General features: G+C 44.9%; 1 protein-coding gene across 2 annotated transcripts in view; it reads left to right on the top strand.

Moving 5' to 3' along the window:
* RIT2 (Ras like without CAAX 2) overlaps window positions 1-18,463 on the top strand; it is a 261,056-nt gene that overhangs the window by 175,530 nt on the left and 67,063 nt on the right. The window contains exon 5 of one of the 2 annotated variants that reach the window (XM_083575906.1): window positions 3,236-5,340. The exons of the other annotated variant lie outside the window; for it this stretch is intronic. Coding sequence (XP_083432032.1) covers window positions 3,236-3,463 — 228 coding nt within the window. The 3' untranslated portion in view covers window positions 3,464-5,340. Of the gene's footprint in view, window positions 1-3,235; window positions 5,341-18,463 lie in introns of those variants that run through there. 2 annotated transcript variants of the gene reach the window in all.

The following is an 18,463-nucleotide window of genomic DNA, read 5'->3' as shown; positions in this document are numbered from 1 at the left end:
GAGACCGACCTCCAAATCTGCCAGGCTGATTTAGCTGCTTTCCTTAATGATAACTCTCTGAGCAAAACACACTTAGGTAGGGAGTTTGATGCTGCTCTTGACCAAGTTTTAAAGTGAGGCACAACACAGAGAAGCAGGGAAGGAACACAGTTTATTTGTTAGCTGTGATTCCTGCATGGAAGGAATGTTAGACTTGATGACCTGTGGGGTGACATCCAAATCTACAGTTCCATATTGCTGTGAATTTTGGGGGTCAGTCTGGATAACACCCTGGACCCTTTCCAAAACCTGCGACCCTTTATCGGTGTGAATGTTTAACCGCAAACCTGTCAAACCAGCCTCTTTGTCAAGGTAGTGGCTTTGGCTGTCTAGTAAGGTACCACAATTTAGCATATCCAAAAAAGTTGTTCTGTACAATAGAAGCAAATGGGGAGGGGCTTTCCTATCCAAACCTCCCTCGGCTATCTAGTACCTAAAAGAACAATAGCAGAGTTGTATGAGGGATGCGGGTGGCACTCTGGGTTAAACCACTGTGCTGCTTGGGCTTGCTGATGGAAAGGTCGGCGGTTTGAATCCCCGCGACGGGGTGAGCTCTCGTTTGGCCCCTGCTCCTGCCAACCTAGCGGTTCGAAAGCACGTCAAAGTGCAAGTAGATAAATAGGTACTGCTCCGGCGGGAAGGTAAACGGCGTTTCCGTGCGCTGCTCTGGTTTCGCCAGAAACGGCTTAGTCATGCTGGCCACTTGACCCAGAAAAATTGTCTGCAGACAAACGTCGGCTCCCTTGGCCAGTAAAGCGAGATGAGCACTGCCACCCCAGAGTCGTTTGCGACTGGACTTAATTGTCAGGGATCCCTTTACCTATGAGGGAGTTAGAAGCTGGCAAGAGAGAGAAACACATGTCTTGCTCTGTGCTGGATCCCAAGTTGTGACTAATGGAGAAGCAAGATCTTTTGGGATTGTTAATTTTGTGAGCCCTTCCACCCTATGCTCATGTTGTATATACCATATGTGTAAATAAAACCATATAACCTAACAGCACCAGGCTCTCTGCTGACCTTCATCCCAAGGAAACTACATAAGTCCTGAGTAAGTGCAAGGACCTCTGGAGTCTCTTATCACTTGGAACTGGGGGAGGCATGCAAGTACAACAACACACACACAATATCCCCAAAGCACAGTTAAGGTATTGATTTGTTTGCTGTCTTGCTTCCTCCCTAGGTGATGTAGAAAAATGCGAGCTCCTGTCAAGTGGGACCCAGAGACTGGCAGTGCCTGCCAAGCTGTGCCCCACTCCTGGCATTTTTCTCCCCCTCCCCTGCGTCCTTTTGGTGTGCGGGAGCTGACCTTAGCACAGCACTAGCTGTCTTAAAAGATGGCAGGCCATCCATCACTGCCTCCGCATGCTGTCAGCGTTCCATTTAATCTCACTTGTAATTTTCAGAGGAGAGGCTGGCAAAAGCCACAACTGGAATTTTAATGGGGTAGCCAATAAATATTTCTCCACTTTATGAGGTCACGGGGCTGCCCAGAGTAACCTGAAAGCTGAGATATTTTCCCAAAGTTTTAAACGGTATGCTCCATGTGAAATAAATAGGACGCATAAAAGGCGGTGCTCAGGGCAGATAAAGGAAAGCATACTGCTTTGTGCATAGCATAGTTAAACTACGGAACTCATGGCCACAGGAGGCAGCAGTGGCCATGGAGCTAGATGGCTATAAAAGAAGGTTAGACAAATTCATGGAGGAGAGGGTTATCAGTGGCTACTAGCCATCATGGCTGTGCTCTGCCTCCAAAGTTTGAGGCAGCGATGTTTCTAAATATCAGTCGCTGGAAACCAGTGGAAGAGGAAAGTTCTTTTATGCTTGCAGGCTTTCCATAGACATCTGATTGGCCACTGTGAGAACAGGTTGCTGGACTAGATGAGCCATTGGCCTGATTCAGTATTGCTCTTTGCACACTCTTATATTCTTATGTACAGTGGTACCTCGGGTTACATACGCTTCAGGTTACATACGCTTCAGGTTACAGACTCTGCTAACCCAGAAATAGTACCTCGGGTTAAGAACTTTGCTTCAGGATGAGAACAGAAATCGTGCTCCAGTGGTGTGGCAGCAGCAGGAGGCCCCATTAGCTAAAGTGGTGCTTCAGGTTAAGAACTGTTTCAGGTTAAGAACGGACCTCCGGAATGAATTAAGTACTTAACCTGAGGTACCACTGTACAGTAAAATGGCTTTTTTTTATTAAAAAAATGATATCCTCTCTATCTTCCTACATCATATTTTACTATTATGTTTGTTCAATTTATTATTATATTTCTATCCCACCTTTCTTTAAAGGAGTTCCATGCAGCATTCACCACTCTTCTCCCCCTCCCCATTTTTATCACCATAGCTGGCCCTGTTAGGTAGGCCAGGCTGAGAGATGGTGACTAACCCAAGGTCACCCAAATGTAGCTTCATGGTCTCCCTGGTGTTAGTCCAATGTCTACACCACACTGGCTCTCAAGGTGATTTCCAGTTATGAAAATGGTAGCCTAGATGGAGCTAAGTCTGTCTGAAAGGTACTTCCAAGACTTTCATGAGTAGGACTAGGTATATGCTGTCATTATTGATATCCACCTTGGGGTGCTAGAATTGGAAACAGGGGGAGGGGAAGGACGTAAGCTTAGAAGGCAGGATTTGACTTGTCAAGTACCCCAGAGTCTAGGGGAGACTTTTTGTGCTGAGTAGTCGTGCTACTGCCTCTGTTAAGGAAGTGTTCACCATTCCTTGAACTTTCACCCCAACTAGCTCAAACACACCATGATGAGTAATGGCCAAGGGAATATGTTGTTGACTGTACCTCTGTAAGTACCTGGTCCATGTCTTCAGGCCTCTTTGACTGAAACTGATGCCAAAAGATCAGGGGAGATGTTGTGTTCAATATTAGAGCTTCAAAAGACACTGTATTTTAATACTTTGTTGTAAGCCGCCCAGAGTGGCTGGGGAAACCCAACCAGATAAGCGGGGTATAAATAATAAATTCTGTTCTATTCTATTCTGTTTCCAGGTCAATCTCCAGATGATTATATGAATACTGAAATTTAAAAAATAGTCTACAAAAATTATAAATGGTCCCCAACCATAGTAGGAATACTTTGATATTATTTGTTTGAATCTGACCTGGCTAGACCTACAGTCAATCTCTGCTTGGGGCTTACTTCTGTGACAAAGACCATCTTAATTTTTGTTGTAGGTCTCCCGAGAGGAAGGTGTCAACCTGGCCAGACAGTATGCCTGCCCTTTCTTTGAGACCTCTGCTGCCTTGCATTTCTACATCGACGATGTTTTTCACAAGCTGGTGAGAGAAATCCGGAAGAGGGAGAAGTCTCTGCCTCCGGCAGATGGGAAGTTGAAGAACAAGGACAGTCTGTGGCAGAAACTGAAAGGATCTTTGAAGAAGAAGAAGGAAATCCCTTCTTGATGGTGATCCCCATGCAGTTAGCTTTTTGGGAACTGCACAGAACAATTCCAGAAGGCATCATCTTATGCAGTCTTATTTTTTCAGGGTCCCTTTTATGCAGCACCAGCCTTCTAACTTTGGGTAAGATTCTGTGCAAGGTGGTATACGCCCCCTCCTAGTGTGTTAGTAAAGAGAAGGTTGCGTTGTATTTAATATGTTTAGTGGAAAGAAAAATGCACTGTGAATGTTTCTTATTTCATGGACAGTCATGTTTGGGTATTTTATTTATTTATTTCTAATGATTAATGGTCAACTAAGTCATACACAAAGTTAGATCCATTGAAATCAATAGAATGTAATTCCTTCAGTCCATTATTATTATTATTATTATTATTATTATTATTATTATTATTCAAGGAGGTCTACTCTGAGCATGACTAAGGTTGGACGTCAGCCACAATTCATATCCCACTCTTCATCATAAATCAACCTCCATGTTGGTCACAACATACACCTACATAAAAGCAAACCAATAATACATTCACAAGACAACTACTTTTACTATAAAATCCAGTGTATGGAGCTACTCCATCTATCATTTGTCTTCACTGCAATGGCCAATGCTGTTAACTCAGAAGACCTGGCGGAAATGAAATGCATTCGCCTGGCACTAGAAACCAACTATCCTTAGGACCAGCTGAACAATGGGTGAAAGACTAATCCAAGCCAAGGTGTCGCCATCAAGCTGGTCCTCTCATAAATTCCAGCAGCCCAGGATTGGCTTGGTGGTGGCATAACCAACAAGGTCTCCTGGCAGAACTCAAAACACTGTGCTTAAGGCATATTATAAGTACCGTACTTACAAGGGCTGTTATGAAGTGTTGACTGAATGGAAAGGCAGTGTCTGTCACCAGGAACCCAGTCAGCATAACCTTATGTCACCAGCAGTTATGTTTACTTTAGGGTCCTATATTTATTTTTGATTGCATGCCACTTGAGGGCCCCAGCCTTGGCTTCTACCATAGATCAGCCAGTTCTTATTCCATTCCTTCATACTTGCCTGCTTCTCTAGGTAGTTCTGTGGTTCTTGATTTATAGCCACCCAGCTTCCAAATAATCCATAACACTTAACCTTACCTAATTGGCCAAAGCACACAAAGGTCTTGGTTGGAGCTTCTGCCATAAGTCATAACCCAACTGGGGAACAATTCAGACTGCTGATCCTAATTAGCCAGGATGCCTCCACCAAGGGACGAAAGCAGGGAAGCCTTTATAGACCTGCCGAGGCAAAGATTGCAAAAATTAGCAGTCTTTTCCTCACCAGCATCCGATCTCAGACAGACATGGATAGTTCTGCTACAGCTCCAAAGAGATGACTCACTTTGTGGTCAATCACCCTGGGATCTGGATATTTGGCCACAACATGCATATATACAATCAGCCGTATATTTTTTCCAATGGTGTCCTGTACAAACATTTAATATATGAGCCAGTTCACTCTCTTCCCTAACCCTGGCAGATTCGATTCTTATCTCACTATGAAATCATTATCTCAGTGGGTGGTCATAAAACAAGATGGGATATATGCCCAATTAAGGCATGCCTTTAAATCTAGCCAGGATCTTTATATTGCCCCCATTATCATTGTGTCAGGGCACTTGGAAGGCTTGTTAATCTCATTCTCAGGAGCCTAACCCAAGAAATGATGAGGCATATATCACCAGAGCATCCTTTGCCAACATGGCATCTCACATAGGTTTTGGACTAAACACCCATCAGCCCCTACTAGCACAGCCGAGCTGGTCTGGATTGATGGGATTTGTAGTCCAGAAACATATTGAGGACACCAGTTTGACAAAGGATGCACTAGAGCAGCACAATGTTAGGAACATGGGTTTTTTTTAAAAAAAAACTTGCTGTATGTAAGAATTTCTTTGTGCTTTTAGAGAGATGTTATGATGGTGATTCTTGCTCTTTCTTTCCTAGATAGTATGAACATAATATAGAAAGTAGAGCTGTGCATGGCTCCCCCAATTAGATTTGGGGCCCTATCCAATGCTTCAGAGTGTCCCCAATCCAGAATGAGTGTCAACCCTTTCTCTAGAGTGAGGAATGGTCATGTGCCTGGGATCTATCCAGTGCTGTGACACCCATTTTGGGGATCTGGGCCAAAAAGCAGTATAGAAATAATTGGATGATGATAATGATAATTACTGAATCCAGGACCCAAACCAAATCAATGACTTTGCTTAATTAGGGTTCAGAGGCCTAATTAAACACATGTTCAGGAGCAAGCAGAATGAGACACACCCAGAGGGCAGGTGCTACCCAACTCCTCTCCCCTTTTCACAGTCCCAGATCACTCTGCGTGGACCTGATCTAACCTAGGGCAGACTGAACCCGCTCCACCCAAACCCTGGGTGAACCCAAAACAGCCCAGTTTGGTTCAGGATCTGGGATAGAGCTGGAGCCACTGCATGACTCCATTCAGTAGGTAGATAGGTATGTAGGTAGGTAGGTAGAATTTCGTTTGTTGTGCTTTGTGAAATAAAATCATGGAAGCATGCACAAGAACATACCAAATCATCAGATATCTGAAAGCTAAATAGAGGAATAAAAGAGATATAAATTAGGGAAGGGACAAGTTTACATTCTTGAAATTGAGACTTGCTGCTGTTCCCCACCCCTGGTTTTCGTTTTTGCATCGTCATAGATGGTTTTGTCACTTGCTATGTTTAATATTTTATCTATAAACAACCAGGATGAATGCAGCGTTCAGTGTGCATGCCATAATAAATGTGGGAAAAGAAGATGGTGACATGTTGTCAGTGCTGATACAGGCTTGCTTGCAGCCCCTGGTTTGCCGGGGTAAAGAGATGAATATAGCCATTCTCCATGTTTTAGGATTATTGTTATTTTTTAATGAATCATGTGACTTGGGAATCAAATTCACTGGTGTGGTGTCTCTTTCTTTACTTCTGTGGTTATGGATGAGACTATCCATTGCGTCACATGGCCTTCAAAATGACCTGTGTTTAGGCAGTGGCAGCCAACATCTGTGACCCTCCAAATGGTTTACAACTCCCATCACTCCCAGAGTGACTTAACAATCTTTTCCTCTTCATAGGAACTCTGGGAATTGTAGCTCTGTGAGAGGAACAGGGTCTCCTAATATGCACCAGCATAGGAAAGGGTGGCACAGATGATGCCCAAAAGGCTGGAGCTTAAGAATGTGTAATAGCAACAGTTGCTGATGGGATTGGAACTTAGGAACCTCCTGCCTCTGGATCCCCAGGGGTTGAATCAGCTTCGTAGGGGAAGGAGAGGGGTGGCAGCATGGTGAACTTATGTAAATAATGTTAGGATATTCTATGACAGGCATGGCCAAACTTGGCCCTCCAGCTGTTTTGGGATTACAATTCCCATCATCCCTGACCACTGGTCCTGTTAGCTAGGGATGATGGGAGTTGTAGTCCAAAAACAGCTGGAGGGCCAAGTTTGGCCACCACTGTTCTATGAGAAATATCTGAAAGGTAAGCTTGTTCCTAACTGAGATTGGGGAAGGGAGGAGGAATTCAACCCTTTCTCTTTGTGAGCTAATTTGCTTGTGCTTTGGAGCACAACTCAGTGGCCTTGTTCAACAACAGCTGCCATTATTCTTATTAATTGTGATTCCCCCCCTTTATTTTCCCTCATAATTACTTGACATTCTTATTTTGTGTATTGTGTATTGCATCTTGTTCGTCCTTGGCAATGGAGTGGACTAAAAGCGCCAAAAGGGGGGGGGGGGGAAACACCAACAAAACAAACAGAACGAAAAACAAACTCTGGATTATCAGGTCGACATGTTACTTGGTTACTGTTTGACTGGATGAATAATTGCCTTTCTTTTTAAAATAACAAGGGAGTGCCGCTGTGTTGGTGTGGGATGTCAATTTCCCTTTCGTTTTGGCAAAGGCAAAGTTAAATGCCTGAAACAAATTAAACAAATTGAGGTGAATGTCATGATTTTCAGATTGCATTAATGCAAATCCAATTAGAGCAAATTAAATGATTATCAAATTAAACTCTTTCATTTCAGAGGTGAAACTCTCCGTGTGGGTGAAGTTGATGTAAGAGAGTCCTTTTACTGAAGCATTGTTGGCTGATTTCCCCCAGATGTCTTTCATAAAATGTCAGGGCTTGGATTCCACTCATAGTTTTTTGCCATCTTTCTTTCCCAGTTTCATGCAAACCTGCTTTGGGGGAAGTAGAAGTAGTTGCTGAATTGCAACTCATTACCAAACTTAAAACCATGGAGAGACCTGGTCTGAACAAAGACACTGGATTCTTATCTCATTATACATGACAAAGCCATTTTTCACCTTCTCACCCCTTGCTTTTTCCTGTAAGACCTATTGCAGTCGTTAAGAGTCGTCAACAGGCTCATCACAGCTATCTGCCAATCACCCATTCCCACCACCCTTCTGAGTAATACCCCTCCCCACCTTCTCACTATATAGAAGGATCTGGCAACTTCTGTTTCAGTGTATCTGAAGAAGTGTGCATGCACATGAAAGCTCATACCAAGAACTAACTTAGTTGGTCTTTAAGGTGCTACTGGAAGGAAAAAAATTTTTTTGTTTCTACTTTGGGGGACCCATCCATGAATACCTGCAAAGGCCAATCAAACAGACACCGTCTCTCCTCATATAATAGCCATTCATTTCTCATGCATGTGTGGCTGGTAATTTACAAAGATAAATTTATATGCCACAGATGGGAAACCTGTGGCCCTCCAGCTGCAGTTGGACTTCAACTCCCATGAGCCCCATCCAGCTTGGCCAATGACCAGGAACATCCAGCCCGGACACTGAGGTCCAGCGCCGAGGGCCTTCTGGCAGTTTCCTTGCTGCGAGAAGTGAAGCAGGCAGAGGGCCTTCTCGGTATTGGCACCCGCCCTGTGGAACGCCCTCCCAGCAGATGTCAAGGCAATAAGCAAATATTTTACTTTTAAAAGACAACTTAAGGTGGCCCTGTTTAGGGAAGTTTTTAATGTTTGATGCTGTATTGTTTTTAATATTCAGTTGGAAGCCGCCCAGAGTGGCTGGGGGAACCCAGCCAAATGGGTGGAGTATAAATAATAAATTATTATTATTATGGGGATGATGGGAGCTATAGTCCAACAGTTTCCCATCCCTATTATAAGCCTACCCCCTCTAATGTGATGCAGGAAAACTACAGCAGCCCCTATGGCTTCACTGGAAGGTAGGAACTCAAACTAATGGATTCAAATTACACCAAAGGGATTTTGACGAAACATCAGGAATAACTTTCTGACAGTGAGAACTGCTGTGACGGTGGAGTGGGCTCCCTCAGGAGGTCGTGGACTCTCCTTCCTTGGAGGTTTTTAAGCAGAGGTTGGATGACCACCTGTCATGGATGCTTTAGCTGAGATTCCTGCATTGCAAGGGGTTGGACTAGATGACCCTCAGGGTCACTCCCAGTTCTACGTATGATTCTATGACTGGCTTGCCATAAAGCAAAAGGGAGTCCCTCCCCGCAGTAACAGGTTCCAGTTGTCAAGCTGATCTTTCCACCATGAAGCTTCTCCTAATAATCTACTAAAATCTGCTCACCCATATCCTTTGTTGTTTAGTCGTTTAGTCGTGTCCGACTCTTCGTGACCCCATGGACCAGAGCATGCCAGGCACTCCTGTCTTTCACTGCCTCCCGCAGTTTGGTCAAACTCATGTTTGTAGCTTCGAGAACACTGTGCAACCATCTCGTCCTCTCTCGTCCCCTTCTCCTTGTGCCCTCAATCTTTCCCAACATCAGGGTCTTTTCCAGGGAGTCTTCTCTTCTCATGAGGTGGCCAAAGTATTGGAGCCTCAGCTTCAGGATCTGTCCTTCCAGTGAGCACTCAGGGCTGATTTCCTTCAGAATGGAGAGGTTTGATCTTCTTGCAGTCCATGGGACTTTCTAGAGTCTCCTCCAGCACCCATATCCTAGCTCATCAAGTTCTGCCCTCAGAGAAAAAGTCTTTGGTTCCCCCCCACTCTATGTGACAGTTCTTTGGGTATTATGTGGCCTTGCGCACCATCAAACGTTTCTCCTCCTGGTTTAACACTTCCGGTTCTTCCAACCATTCCTCAACAGACTTGTTTTACATGCTCCTGATGACCTTGGCTGTCCGTCTACATTCTTCTTCAAACTGGAGCACATCGTGAAGTTGCCCAAACTTCAACCTGCTCCAAATTATAAAATTTGCTTAGCTCATAGCATTTGTGCCCTCAAGATATCAAGATATGGGACTGGGCAAAGCTTGCAAAACCTGAATTTAAAAATTGAGGGTTACATTGGTGACCTATGCCCACTTTGACCTTTTGGCATTGCCCACCGCTGGCATTTGTTCTCTCGGAAGGTTGCTTGTTGTTGAAAATATTGATTTTGCTATGAGTTAGGGCTCTCCAAAAAGGGGATTCATAAACTGAGTGCTGTCAATCACTGCCCCTCCCCCCACAAGCACATACAGATTTTATAATCTGACCCCTAGTACTACAGATAATCAGACTTATTCCATATACTGTCCTGCTATTGTTCTGTGGGTTGGCTCTGATCTGCCTCCTTGGTGGTATTTTAAATAGTTGTGGGGTGTTTTTTTTGTTTGTTGTTTTGTTTTTTTGTTTTTGCTTTTTTAATGGGAAATTGCTGTGCTCCAGCACATATGTAGAATGAATAAATCATGGAGCCAAAAAGGAAGCAGGATGTGATTGTGCAATCACATCAGAAATCCCCTTTGTTCTCTGATTTCATTACTTTGCATATGAACCGGATCACAACCTGTAAGAAAAACACATGCAAACTATCAAAAAGCCCTGTAGTAGACTGTGTTCATGCCGTATTTTCTGAACAAAATCCAAACTAAAAGAGTGATGGATGGGTAATGCAATGTTGCCACTCTGGAGAAAAGTTCAGGAAATTTGGATGCCGGATTAGAAAGATGTTTCTCTGCTTAACACTTTCAATTGTATAGATGCCAGGTTGTCATTGTTTTTTATTGTTTATTTTATTGTTTATTTTATTTTATTTTATTGCCTGCTGCCACATATCATCAACCTTATTCAGCTAGCTATTGATGTGGCATATCTGTAAATTCATAAACAGTAAGGCCAGAGTCACATATGCAAATGTGAATCCTGACCACAAAACTGGCAAGAACCGGTGGAGAGAGAACCTAACGGCTGAAAAACTGCTCCATATAAGGTACAAGAAGGATTCTGATAGGTACAGTGAAAAAGATGGATTGAGTAAAGTTGCATTTCAAGGACTGTGGTTGGATGAAGAGATACTGAGATGGTGAGGGGGCAGAAAGTAATTGGGTTAGAGGGTGAACAGCAAAGATGATGTAGAAAACCACCCTGAGGTTTTTACAAGCAAGCAATAAAATAAATAATATATTTCCTATATAGTGTGTGTGCTAATGGAAAGCTCTTGCAGACTCCTAGGGCTCTGCCCCGTAATGAATTCCTGAATAAAGTCTGACTGGCTGGGACTTTGGTTTGAATCTCCATACTTGAACCCCCAAGAGAAATTTATCCCACACTATAAAGTCTTTGGAAAAACTACCCTTTCTTCTTCCACAGAAAATCTTACTTTTGTCAAAGATCAAGAAGGGATCCTCAATATTTTCATTTGTGAGGCATGTGTACAAGCATTGTCCTGGTTTCTGAATGGAGAGGGCAGGCAGATGTGAGACATCTGGTTTACACACACAAAAAGGATCCATTTTAAAATCCATATTGAGACCTCTTTTTTTGACCGAAGAACTTCATCTGAATGTTCAGGGGATGTGAAAGCTTGTGGTTAACTCAGTTTCAATTCACACATTAGTCCAGGATGTGCAGATCACATCAGTTCACAGGAGAATTCACAAAGATCAAATTCCTCAGGTATCTGTATGCATGACACTTCTGTAGCCTCCTCTAATAGTTTTATGATAACACAATCCAGTTTTCTCTGGAAACCTTTAACACTGATAAGACTGTATCCAACTAAGTGCTACTCAGGGTATACCTACTTAAATGAACAAATCTAAAACAGTCAATTCCAGTAATTTTGATGGAACTACTCTGAGTACAATTAATTTTGGGCACAACAGAAAGCTCCCCATACCATTGTTTACCCATAGCCTGGTAGCCCATATCCTTCCTTTAGGTGAAGGCATTTCAGAGCTACCTCAAGCCATGCTGTCCTCCCCCATCTAGAGGACAATCTAAGATCAATTGCACTGACTGATGGATTCCAGGAGAGAAATAGCAAGCAAAAACCATCTCAGCAGCTGCAACTGGTCTCCCTACACCCCAGGCAATCTACCATTGTCCTTATTGTGGGATGGATTTCAGGAGAGGACAGGCAGGCAGGTGAAAACCACATCAGGGTCTTAATGGGACTTTTCTCCTACACTGTGACATCACCACCCCTGGCAATCTGCCATTAACAGCCCTGTGTGATGGATCCAGATGAGTTTTTAATACGTTAAAAGAATATGTTACATTTTTTAAATGTGTCATTTGGTTGTAAGCTGCTCCAGGAGGATTTATATCCTAAAAGGTGGCTTAAAAGGAGCCAGTGTGGTGTAGTGGTTAAGAGCGGTAGACTCATAATCTGGTGAACTGGGTTCGCTTCCCCGCTCCTCCACATGCAGCTGCTGAGTGACCTTGGGTCAGTCACACTTCTCTGAAGTCTCTCAGTCTCACCTCACAGACTGTTTGTTGTGGGGGAGGAAGGGAAAGGAGAATGTTATCCGCTTTGAGACTCCTTCAGGTAGTGATAAAGTGGAATATCAAATCCAAACTCTTCTTATATAAACAACTGCAACAAAATTAATCAGGCCCTGTGGTTAGAAAAAGCAAACGACTAATTGGGGGTGGGGGGGGATGTATACAAAGTGACTTAATGCAAAAATTTTGCAGAAATTTGCAGAGGCTACAGAAATCACTCTTACTACGTACAGAATTTGAGTAACCTTGGTGTGGAAGCCTGATTTTCTTTTTATGCTGTAACACAGATAATGCAGTTTATTATATGCACGGTATTTGAATTATACTCTTGTCTTGCAGTTGGCTTATTTCTTTCACTGTGTGCAGTTTATTCTGCCTGCACTTTGCTCCTTCTTTGGGGTTCTTTTTTTGGCTGAAAAATCTCCCTGGAGCCCTGTGGGATATCTGCATGGCACAGTGATTTGCATCGAAGATGGGGATAGTCTTGTAACTGCTGCGAAAGCCACCCCAGAGGCCCTCTCCTGGCCTTCCATCCTGATTTATCGTTTCCCCAGCGCTGCTGGATTCCGCCACCCTCCTTTAACCAAATGTTCCAATTTTGCTACAACTGCTCTGAATTATGAGGTTGTTTTCATGATCGGAACGAATGTCCACTTGAGAGCCCCAAGCTCCTGTGGCGACTTGAATCTCTCCCTCAAGAGGTAATAAAGATCAGAGCCTCTGACGCAGCTGTCTTGCCAACTGTATGTCTTCTGTCATTAGACAATTAATGTGACAACGAAAATTTCCCAGCCCAGCACTTTGTCATGCATCAATATTTCTCTTGCCCCACGGTAGGGCTTGGAGACTCACAACGGTTTCAACAGCTTACAAGAACCAATGTGAAAAGCGTGTTATTGATCACCACTTCTGGAGGAAGAGAAGGCGGGGAATAAGGAGCTGTGGAAAGCAAAATCCACTGACTCCTTGCAGGGAACGCCACTCCATAAAGGACATTGGTCAGTGGCTGGGTGGTTATAAGAGTCCGTGGCAACTCAATAACGGCGTTGTTGAGTTTTTTGCTGGTGGATTCTGGAACAGAACATTGACACTATGATGGTTTATTTGTGGTGGCTGTATACTGCAATGTCCATACATGGTTCAACTTTATTAGCTGTTCTGTGATGCTTCACAAATGTTTTGACATTTTGGCCATCTTGCATTATTGTGCAACAAAACCAGGACACACATAGCTGGAACATTTGCGATACAAAAATCACAAGGTTTCAGCAGGAAGTTAAGGGACATGCTCCAAAGGTTTTTGCAGATGTGAACACTATCAAAAGTGGGATTGTGGATCCCCATCATGAGGACATCGTGAGGATATATATTAGCAGACAAGTGATTGTGGGGAAAGAATTAAACATCCCCTCTACCAATGAATCCTATTCAATTCCTACTGAAGGGTCATAGCTCAAAAGGAAAGCTCAAGCTTTGCATTCAGAAGGTCCCAGGTTTAGTCCCCAGCATTTCTGTGTAGGACAGGTAGGATTTATTGGTGGATCTCAACCCAAACTCTCTGCTACCAGCTGCTTAGTCTGTGTAGTCCAGGATGACGACTCAGGAAAATAACGTGCTGAACAGTAACTTGATTTGTATTTGCTTTTATTATACACAGAGTATAGCACAGCTTTGTACAAGTTCCTATATACACAGACTTGATCCAAACTCTACACACCAACCTCTGAACTCCAACACCAAATTACTGTGTCATGCTACTTATAAGGGAAAACTTTTAGCCAATCACCACCTGTTGCTAGGCTTCCCTATCTCCAAGCAGACTTTCTCACGTACTCTTGCTTAACTTGGCTTCCTGCCAACTCACTAATTATCCACTTCAAAGCTGCAGTTTCTCACAAACCTCAACAGGATCAGGGAAGAGACCCCCTTTGAAACCATGGAGAGCCACTGCCCATCACTCTTACTTAACAATACTGAGTTAGATAGTTCAGTGGTCTATCTCAGCATAAGGGAGCTTCCTATGCACCTATTAACACTGTTTGGGCATCTTCTCCCTGCACATTCTCCAGAACATGAGGGGCATGAGATGGGCTTGTGGCCTTCTCCACTCCATCACATTCCTGATGGCCTGACTGTCAGGGGCTGGACTGAGGAGGAATGGTAGGAGCCCCGCCCGCCCCCGCCACTTCCCAGGAAGAGGAGGACAGTATAGATTTAGAACAGTGGTTTGAAAAAGGGCATAGAGGCTGATGAGGTTTCCCTTTCAGTTGGGATTGTTACGATATAGCTCCGTTCCTCCTTAAAAGAGCCAGGCATGATTGTTGTGTGTCACATGCCTGTTTACTCCCAGCACTGTTCTCGTTGGGAACTTCCGTTTTGCATATAGCTTTTGTTCTGGCTGTTTTGCTCTACACGGATGCAAGCAGTCATGTTCTGATCAACGTTGAATCAAGCTGTAAATATGTTCTTCTGTCTGAATCTTCCGTTGCAGAGACTGCTGAAAAGGGCGTGCATGAGTCTTGGAATGTCTTTAAGGCTTGTGTCGCTAATTGACTGATGCTGTTTCCACGGGAGACCGGTGATCGTCCGCAGACAACGTGGAGGCTGCCTGATGCCTTTGTCTCTGGCAGTATCCCAACAGGGATATAGTTGAGGAGCAGTTGGAAGGAGAAGCACTGGGGGAGAGTAAGCTGGAAGACACAGTGTCTTTGGAAAGCATAACTGAGCCCCCCTCTCCCAGAACTAGGTGAGCACTGAGGGTGAAAGAACAGAAATCTCAGAGATAGAAAGCACTGACCAGAAGTGACGTAGATTAAGAGGGACTGAAGTGGGGGGGGGGGAGACTTTACTTGCAGCAACACCATCATTAATGGAGACAGCATTCCTTTGTCTGAATAAATTAAAGGTAAAGGTAAAGGGACCCCTGACCATTAGGTCCAGTCATGGCCAACTCTGGGGTTGCGGCGCTCATCTTGCTTTACTGTCCGAGGGAGCCGTTGTACTGCTTCCGGGTCATGTGGCCAGCATGACTAAGCCGCTTCTGGCAAACCAGAGCAGCGCACGGAAACGCCATTTACCTTCCCGCCGGAGCGGTACCTATTTATCTACTTGCACTTTGACGTGCTTTCAAACTGCTAGGTTGGCAGGAGCTGGGACCAAGCAATGGGAGCTCACCCAGTCGTGGGGATTCAAACCGCCGACCTTCCGATCGGCTGAATAAATTACGTGGTAATAACTCTTTTTGGTCATCTGCCTTTTGACTGCCACTGGGGGAGGGGTCGTAATTCCCTGAATGCTTGATATCGCCTTGACCCTGACCCTCCCAGCCCTTCACACACAGATACCCTGGAGAACCACCACCAGACAGGGTAGACAATAGTATGCTAGGCAGATCTGACCAGTGGCGTAGCGTGGGTTGTCAGCACCCGGGGCAATGCAAGTAATTTGCGCCCCCAACCCGTGGATTTGTGCCCCCTAACCCGTGGATTTGCGCCCCCTAACCCATGGATTTGCCCTAACCCCAGATGTTGCGCCCGGTGCGGCCGGCCCCCCCTGCACCCCCCACGCTACGCCACTGGATCTGACCCAGCATAGAAGGCAGTTTCATATTTTCAGAGTGCCGCCCCTTCAGGACTATTCTGAAATGGAATGTAAACCACTGGGAGATGCTTTGCGAACATCGAGCATCTTGTCATTTCTGAGGTTTGAGGGAGAGGTTTGCATGGGAAGCTGGCACAGCTCTTAATCTTGCACAGCATGGCTCTAAACCCTCATTTGCTTGCCCTCCAAATCTAGGCGATGGTATGGATGTGGCCTGCTGAGGACTGGTAATGGCATTTCACGCATACGTCTCACACACGGGAGGACTCCAACTAGGCCTGCAAATGCCATATTCCAAACTTCTCGCTGCTGGCGGCTCCGCCACACAGCATTCATGGGCCGGATGCTAATGCAAAATGCAAAAAAGCTGGCTGGCTCCTTCGGTGTTTTGCTAATAAGGTGCTTTCCGTGTGTTTCTGAGCCTTGAGCAGGTGCATTTGGAAGAGACCCAACTGTATGAAGAAAATACAGCAGGGGGATTTCTTGAAGGAGGCAGATGTGTGGTGAAGAAGCTTGAAGAGCTCTTTGGCCCATACGAAAAATGATTGGATTGTCTGGGAAAATGCCAGTCCCCCCCTTTTTTTTAATCCTGCCATTTGGTGTTTGGTGGTGGTGGTCTCTCTCTCTCTCTCTCTCTCTCTCTCTCTCTCCCTGTGTGTGGTGTGTGTTCTATTAGTTTTAGATCTGTTTCAGAAGGAAGGAGGCAATTGCAAAAGCCTATAACATTCCATTGGTTTCAGAAACCTTACAAGAAACTAGCTTTCCTTAATAACAGAAAATAAGTGACACACACACACACACACACCAAAAAAATATATATATTTGCATGGACAGGCGGAGTCCCCAGATCCTGAGCGGTCCCCCCCGTCATGTGGAATAACGACTCAAGACTCAAGCTGCTATGGGATTAAATTGGCCACAACTTTATTAAATTTCAAATGTGGGTAGACCTTGGCTCAGGCTTGGCAGGGGGTTGGACTCGATGGCCCTTGTGGTCTCTTCCAACTCTATGATTCTATGATTCTATGATTCTAGGCATTGAGCGTTCTCCCTCCCTAGTCCCCAGCCGGGGACCTAGGGAGCTTCAGGGTTATCCAGTGTGTGTGTGGGGAATGGGCCGGCTCTGGAGAACATATGTTCAAGCAGAGATAGCCGCCCCCATTACACCGCCACCGCAGGGGAGAGCAATGATGACCTTTCGGTGTACGGTCAAAACCTCCCTTCAGAAACCCCTTTAACGGCAACCCTGGTATTGCTGCCGCAAAGAGGAAGATGGACTAAAGGATTCCGCCCAAGGCCTGATACCGCCAAAGTTGTGACGTTTTGCTACGGGAAAGGCGAAACCTGCCAATGCAGGGAAATTCCTTTCCGGCCCTTTAACAGCGACCTTAACGTAGCAGCGCCCGCATACCTGTGAAGATAAGTTAACCTGCAAAGCCTATGAAGAAAAGTTAACCTGCAAAAGAAGACATTAACTGAGGGTGGGTAGGGTGGGAGAAGCTCTGGAGCCAAGTGAGGATTCCCAGGTAAGATCCTCCCTCTATTGTGTGGGCAGGTAATCCCTCCCCTATCTGGCCTGGTCTCCTTGGCAACGCTTCCCCCAGGTGGGATTGGACAACTGACTGAGGTAGGCGGGGACCTCCAGGTATCCCACCTGAGGGAAGGCAAAGCCAAGCCTATGCTGATGGGGCCGCTCCAGATCTAGGGCTGCGCGCATCCACGCAAAGGGCGCCCCCCGTTTTAAGCGGGGAGCGGTCATTCTGGTTCGGTATTGACTTTTTTTTAAAAAAAACAGTTTCAATACCTCACTGGGCTACACACAAAGATGAATGCAGAATAGGACACAATCAACTGATTTATTTATTTTAAAAATGCATTTAGTGGCCTTTTCACATGTAATAAACGTAATTCAGAATACAATAAACAACAACAATAGCAGCTAGTATGCCATTGTTTGGAGAAAGGTGGAGCAGCAGATTAAAGTTGGAACCACTCCTCAGAACCACATTATAACACATATAATCCAGTAGGTCTCTCCCGAGGTTTGCTTCCGTGGGTCTGGGGACGTTGACTTGATGGATCGTCACGTCTCATATGTATACCCTCCAACATGCCCAAGCCAAAAACTGGAATGCACGTCTTCTGGGGCCATGCTCCCATGCTGTTTGACATTGTTGTTTAGTTGATTAGTCATGTCCGACTCTTTGTGACCCCATGCACGAAAGCATGCTAGGCACTCCTGTCTTCAACTGCTTTCCGGAGTTTCATCAAATTCATGTTGGTTGCTTCTATAATGCTGTCCAACCATCTCGTCCTCTGCCATCCCCTTCTCCTTGTGCCCTCCATCTTTCCCAACATCAGAGTTTTTTCCCCAGAGAGTCTTCTCTTCTCATGAGGTGGCCAAAGTCTTGGAGCCTCAGCTTCAGAATCTGTCCTTCCAGTGAGCACTCAGGGTTGATTTCCTTCAGAATGGATAGGTTTGATCTTCTTGCAGTCCATGGGACTCTCAAGAGTCTCCTCCAGCACCATAATTCAAAAGCATCAATTCTTCGGCTTCTTTATGGTCCAGCTCTCACTTCCATACGTCACTACTGGGAAAACCATAGCTTTAACTATATGGACCTTTGTCAGCAAGGTGGTGTCTCTGCTTTTTAAGATG

The sequence above is a fragment of the Podarcis filfolensis genome, assembly GCF_964270895.1.
Source record: "Podarcis filfolensis genome assembly, chromosome: 11".
NCBI classification, from domain to species: Eukaryota; Metazoa; Chordata; class Lepidosauria; order Squamata; family Lacertidae; genus Podarcis; species Podarcis filfolensis.
Note: the sequence above shows the minus strand (reverse complement) of the source record. Positions and strands in the feature narration are given on the sequence as shown.